Below are 6,623 nucleotides of genomic sequence, written 5' to 3' on the forward strand. Positions count from 1 at the left end.
CTTTCCCTATTTCACATTATAATACAATTTATTTGAATAGTATTACCTGATGTCTGGTTCCAAACATTCAATAACACTTTGGTAAATATTTAGAAAACCAGCTCTGTGATTTATAGATTGTATAAGTTGCTGTAATGCATCTTTCACAAGTGGAGTAGGAAACCTTTTATCTTGCTCTAAATCCTCTATACAGACATCAATGAATGGACACTGTAAACTAATATAAAAATTGATCATTAACATCTTTTTGTTTTTTCCCCAATTTATAACGAAATATAGACTTTGTATGTAATTAATACCTATCAGCAAGATTCTGACCCTCTTTCCTAAGTCGCATTGCCTCCATTTCGTCTATAGCTGATTCTGGCACAAACATAATAACAATAGGCAATCCTTGAAATGGTAACCTATCTTCTTGTTCTAGATTTGATAATAAAGTCTTCTCTAAAGAAGATCGAATATATTCAAACGAATCTTCGTTTGCGTAAATACAGAATGATCCTATAAGTTCAAAATGCTCTTATAGATCCTTATTTATAAAACTATGTAATAACTATAGCTTTGTCTCATACCATGAGGCATAAAGTCAGAAGTAGTAAATGAATTATGCGGTAGTCCAACGTCACCATCGATTATTCGATATCCAAGTGTATATAACTGGCAATCAATTTCTACTTCATCATCTTCTGTTTGTGCTCTTATTTCACGTGCAAATTCTTCACCAAGACCATTGCTTCCAAGTATAACTAAATTTAATTGATTGTTATCAGATGTTAATTGCCATTGACTACTGTGATTCCATGAAGAAGGTCTACAAAATCATTACATTCATAATATTAAAATACATATACAACTTCATCTTTACCATTGTTTTAAATCTTACCTGTGAGCTTTTGTTCCAAGTATTCGTTCTATAAGTGCATCCATACAATTTGGATAAGCTGGACAATGTTCCCTTATAGGACAATGTACAAAACCCAAATGTTGGAAAAGCATTAATTTTCTATCTTGATCTAACCTATCTAAAGCTTTATACCTATACAACATAAGAAATCACTCAAGAATGTTTATAAGTACATCCAAAATAGAAGAAAAACTTGATTAATTACCTAAAATCATCCACCAATGCATCTGTTATTTCTTTAATATCATCTTGTGTTATAGTACCAGATGGCGCTATACTTTTAAAGTGATAGAACAAATCAGCATGTTCTAATAACAGTTCCTAAAACAGAAGATCAGGAAATGCAATAAAATGTAAAATATTAATATCGTACAGTAACGCATATATTCTTACTTGGAAATTATGTTTTGCTTTTTCAATAATTTCCTTTTGATGTTGATCATATATTTCTTGACAATCATGATGAGAAAGAGCTTCAAAGCATTCTCTACCCATAAAAAGCACTCTAACTTCAGATAAATGTTTTCCAGGTGTAACATACCCAGTCTCTTCCAATAACTGTTTAAACTGCTTTTTCCATCTAAGGAACAATACTTTTATATAAATAACTAAAATATTGTTATTAAAATATAATTATTTCCAATATTTATACAATATTCATTTATAGTCTTACATATAAAACACTACCAAATGTTAGTAATGCTATGTATTTCTCTAAAAAAAAATTATATCCTAAAGTATAAAGCAATAAAAAGCACAATTTACCTTTTAGGAAGTCTGCTCAAAAGAAACGCCACCCAGAATAAAGCAAAGCATTAGTGCATTGCACATAAGTATTATTATCTAAAATGCTGAATGACTATGTAACTTTAACCCTTTGCACTCGAGAGGTGACTCTCACTCACCATATGGTTTGATGCCGCAACTCGAGAGGTGACTCTCACTCACCAATTGGTTTAATACGGAAACTCGATGCGCGGCAATGACTGTTTACGTTTAGTTTCTTTCAAGCGGCTTCCTACAATCTTTCTGTATAATCTTTTAAGTGTGAAATGACACCTATTCAAATGGAGATAAGATTTTCTTATGTGAAATTAGTCCGCAACCACGAACCGGACTGCATTTTCGGCATTAGTTCGTACTTGACAGTCGTGGCAAAAGTACAACTAAAGTTAAAGTTTTTGATCCCTATAAGCATGGAACGTAGTAATGAAATAAGCTCAAATGAAGATGAGTTTGATTTAACGTTGCTTAACGAGGAAATTACATCTATACACAGAGAGCTTGACAATAGAGAGAATAACAGCAGTGCTGATGATAGTGATGAAGTATGAGGTGTAAGAAGGCGAAAGATCAGAGTAATAGACAGTGAATGTGACAGCGATACTGATACTACAGACGACTCACAATCGGGACAGTTCTGAATGGATTAGTGGTACTGAATCTGAAGAAATACCTTCAAGAATACCATTCATAGTAGGTGACACTCCTGCAATGATCAAGCCTCGACTTCAACCTCCGATCCCGAAGGCATCCGCTTGAATGAAAAGCTGCCTAATATTCTAACAGGAGTTAGGAAGGGTTTCAAAATCTGTTCTCAAAGAAATAAACCCGGCAAAAGACATCAAACAACATATTATTGTAATACTTGCCCCAACAAGCCGGGCATGCATATTGGCAATTGTTATATAAAATATCATACACAGCAAAATTACAGAGACTAACATTTAAGAAATTATCTTCATAAAGGTGTAAATATATATAAAATGTTAAAATATAAAAGCTTTATACATTAATTTGTGTGTGTAATCATTTTAAGTTAGGGGTAAGAAACTCGCTAAAAATGCTGCGAAACGTCTCGAGTTGCTGGTTCGCCACGCGAAAAAGGCTTCGAGTGCAAAGGGTTAATATCTATGTTAAAGCTTGTACCACGAAGAATTAATGATTTATTTGCTATTTATTAATAGTAAAAATTCAGCAGATTATAATTATAATAAAGTATGATCAAGAAATATCTGCATATATATTCTATACTCAACTTTAAAGGTATAATACTTACTCTAATCGCCGTTGTTCTTGTTGTAATACATTTATGTGATTTTTGAAAACAGTTTCAGCTTCTGGTGTTTCTAGAACATCATAAGGAATCTTCGTTCCATTATTCTCACCAAAATCACAATCAATCCATGGGATATCCTCTGGACATTCATAGAAAAACTGATGAAAATCGGGATGTTCCTTTATATATTGTTGCACAGCAGACCATTCTCTATATAAATAAAATATATAGATTCAGTAAAAAATTAGAACACCTCTTAATTATAATTACACAATTATATTTGGAAACATACTCATTAATCAAGTTTGTTACATCAGGACATATTTCATGAAGAATGTCAGGTAACATATCTAAATATCCCTGAATCTTCTTTGCCACTTGCTCATCTTTCAATTTTTTAATATGTCTCCTAAATAATCTTTGGGTTGCATCAATACCAAACAGTTCCACAAATGTTGAGAATTCTTTGTGTTGAGCTAATTTTTTGGATGCCTGGGACCATAATGCTCTATAATCAGTAACATGTATTCGAATCAATCTTTGTAAAGATTCAGTTGATGCATCTAATAATTCTTTTCTGGCTCTGGCCGCTTCCGCAAATGGCGTTACCTTACTTCGCATTTTGGTTTTATCAATTAACTGAGCCAAAATCATAAATGCCAAATCAATATTAATATTTTCATGTGCAGATGTTTCAACTATTAAAATGGAACTTTTGTATTCTTTACGCATCACTAATTTTTCAGCTTCTTTTACATATTGTTCATTAGCATCATCATTTTTAGTTGTTACCAAAACTATTGGTTTTTTAGTTTTCATTAAACCATTCAATATATTTGCTACTATTTCAACCTGTTTTTCTACAGATCTATTTGGTACAACACTTACATCAAATACACATAAGAAACCATCAATATTTAATTTACCATCTGGTAAAACTTTTTGTTCATATTCTTTTTCTATGCCTAATTGATTTTTGCAAATATACATAAGCTTTTCTGCACTAGTAATTTTTGTAGCTGCACATCTTTTTGCATAAGGTTCCATTTTACCACCCTTAAAAGGCTGAAAAGATGCATCATCTATAAATTCTGTATGTTCTATTACTTGAAACTGATATTCTGATCCATCCTCTGCTGTTTTTGTAACTTCACCCCAATATAGGAAATGATCATTATTTACCACCCGACCACTAAAATCTGACTATAAAAAATAATAGTCAATTAGTAAGTTTACTAACAATTATTACAATGTATGAAAATGTATTTAACCAACAAATATGCAATTACCTGTGATAACACTGATATATGGTCCACACTATAATCATCGTTCAAAGAACGCATGAAACGATTACATAGACATGATTTGCCAACACCAACTTGCCCTTTATCTTTCTCAGTGCCAGAAAGACCAACAACGGCAACATTGATGGTTTTGATATTATCATTTTTCCTTGCCATTTTTAAAGCTTAACTTGATTAGGTCACTTATATAATTAAGTGTGAAAATAAAAATCTTTTCTCCATCAAACTTTACTCAGGACATTTTTAAGTACCACTATGAATAGTTTCTCTTATTCATTTATCTCCACAGTTATTAAAAATCAGTATTTCTCCCTTTGGTCATTATATCAAGTCTAAAAATTCATATGAAAATCAGCATTACCTTCCTTTGGTAACATTTTTAACAATATGCTCTTTTATTCTATTTTTTTTCTTCTTTCACAACATTTAAATATCATGCTTCAATGTTCTTTATGACATGCAAAGTTACATATGAATGATTATGAACAAATGTCATTTGCCAAAATTTCATTTGAGTCTTATTAATATAATTGTTATTATTGTAGCTTCATGAATAACAAAATTACATCACTAAAAATTAATAATATGGATCTTGAAAAATCTTTACACTTTATTTCTTTCTATAAAGCATAGCATTCATAATTTAGCACAACTGTGAGCAATGGTTCTTTGGAATGGCACTGTGTATCTGAAAAAAAAAATAATGTTCACAAATGAATAAAGTAACAAATAGCATTTTCAGATGTTAGTTACATTCATGTTTGCACACATATCTTTGTTATGAAGATTAGATTAATGATTCATGATAGTATTCGGTGCCTGAAATTCACATTAGTAAAATATGTAAAATCACACAAAATTGCATTCATCACATGTACATGGATTATAAATTATATTGAGATATACATTTCCTTTTTGTAAAACAAGAAATAAAGCAAATGATAAGCAAATATCATACAAAATTAATTTTCACGTCAACTAAATTTATTACGGACGCAATTAAATTATTTCTTATACTATACAGGTTATGGATCCATTGGAATAAAACCCTTAAGAAACGTTTCGAAACACATTTTTGCGTTAACCTCCACATATATAATACGAATCATAGATTTATACAATTATTCAAAGATTAACGTGATAATATTTCATGAACAATATCTTTGAAAATAATTTCGAATAATATTATAACGATATTGCTTCTTAATAAATTACAAAAAAATGTATTTTGTAATAACGACAGAATATATTTATCGTGATGGAATAAATACTTATTTATTACTTGAGAAACGAATCAAAATCATAAATTTAATGTAAGATTTAGAAGAAATGATTCATGCAGCAGAAACAAATTATTCGATATACAAATGACAGCTACGAATAGATCAATATGCATTGTACACAACCGCGGTCAATTTTGACACCGACGATAGAGTTTTGCAATTCCACAAATTTTTATAAAGTGTATAATATATACGATATATGTAATACACTATAACTTATCTTAGCAAAATCAGGATACTAATCAAACTATCTTGGTTGGTATAGCAAAGACTATGGTACCTGTACAGATTTTTGTTCGACAAGCGAACTATTACACCAACCGGCCGTCCCGTATAATTTTTTCTTCAAGAACTCAATCGATCCTTCACTGCTATAGAGCACACACTCTTTTTTGATCTGCTTCACGTACACGGTGCACCGAAAGGCATCTACAACTTGTCTCAACGAACGTTTAATTCCAGGTGTGTAAATAACTTCACGTCAAACATCGAGTATTGCCCCATAAAGGAGCCATCTTAGTGGGTGGGCACAAGGCGATTAATGTTTTCGGAATAGATAGTATACGTCGAACAAGAACAAGGCCGTATCTAGCATATTTCCTACGATTCGTCTATATTTTAAAATAGATGGATCCCCTTTCCTTATAAACAAATTATTAACTTATGCTTATTTCATGTTACTGTTTAATTAAATGTAAAAGTTATTTCCAACATTTATATCTGATTCTTCTCATAAAAAAGAAGAAAAAGGAATGTATCATTCTTCATGAGCAATTCAAATATATTTTAAAATAAATAAGACTATACTTTTAAAAGCTTAAAATATTATAATAAAATAAATTTACTTAAAATGTATCTATTACATTTATTATATGTAGAAACGATGATTCTTCAGGGTTACTGTTATTTATTTAAGTTAATCACTTATTTATGAATAGTATCGACAAAAAGTACCTGGCTGTAAGCACACCATGATTACGCTCCTGTAAGAGCATAAAAGCTCCACCTGTCGTTCAGGAAACAAATTATTTTGACTTAGAATCAAAAATGGCTGACAGCGGAGATGCTGTGAA

The 6,623-nt window shown here is 30.9% G+C and overlaps 1 protein-coding gene across 1 annotated transcript in view; it reads right to left on the reverse strand.

The window, feature by feature from the left end:
• Window positions 1-4,464, reverse strand: part of RhoGAPp190 (Rho GTPase-activating protein 190) — a 9,295-nt gene extending 4,831 nt beyond the window's left edge. The window contains exons 1-10 of the mRNA XM_017909620.1: window positions 4,253-4,464; window positions 3,256-4,166; window positions 2,964-3,173; window positions 1,670-1,681; window positions 1,298-1,484; window positions 1,110-1,225; window positions 884-1,036; window positions 573-811; window positions 300-501; window positions 47-217 (exon numbers count right to left, since the gene is read on the reverse strand). Of these exons, the coding sequence (XP_017765109.1) occupies window positions 47-217; window positions 300-501; window positions 573-811; window positions 884-1,036; window positions 1,110-1,225; window positions 1,298-1,484; window positions 1,670-1,681; window positions 2,964-3,173; window positions 3,256-4,166; window positions 4,253-4,423 (2,372 nt within the window). The 5' untranslated portion in view covers window positions 4,424-4,464. The remainder of the gene's footprint in view (window positions 1-46; window positions 218-299; window positions 502-572; window positions 812-883; window positions 1,037-1,109; window positions 1,226-1,297; window positions 1,485-1,669; window positions 1,682-2,963; window positions 3,174-3,255; window positions 4,167-4,252) is intronic.
• Between the last annotated feature and the right edge of the window lie 2,159 nt (window positions 4,465-6,623).

Source organism: Eufriesea mexicana, unplaced genomic scaffold (assembly GCF_001483705.2).
Source record: "Eufriesea mexicana isolate 0111107269 unplaced genomic scaffold, ASM148370v2 scaffold19034, whole genome shotgun sequence".
NCBI classification, from domain to species: domain Eukaryota; kingdom Metazoa; phylum Arthropoda; class Insecta; order Hymenoptera; family Apidae; genus Eufriesea; species Eufriesea mexicana.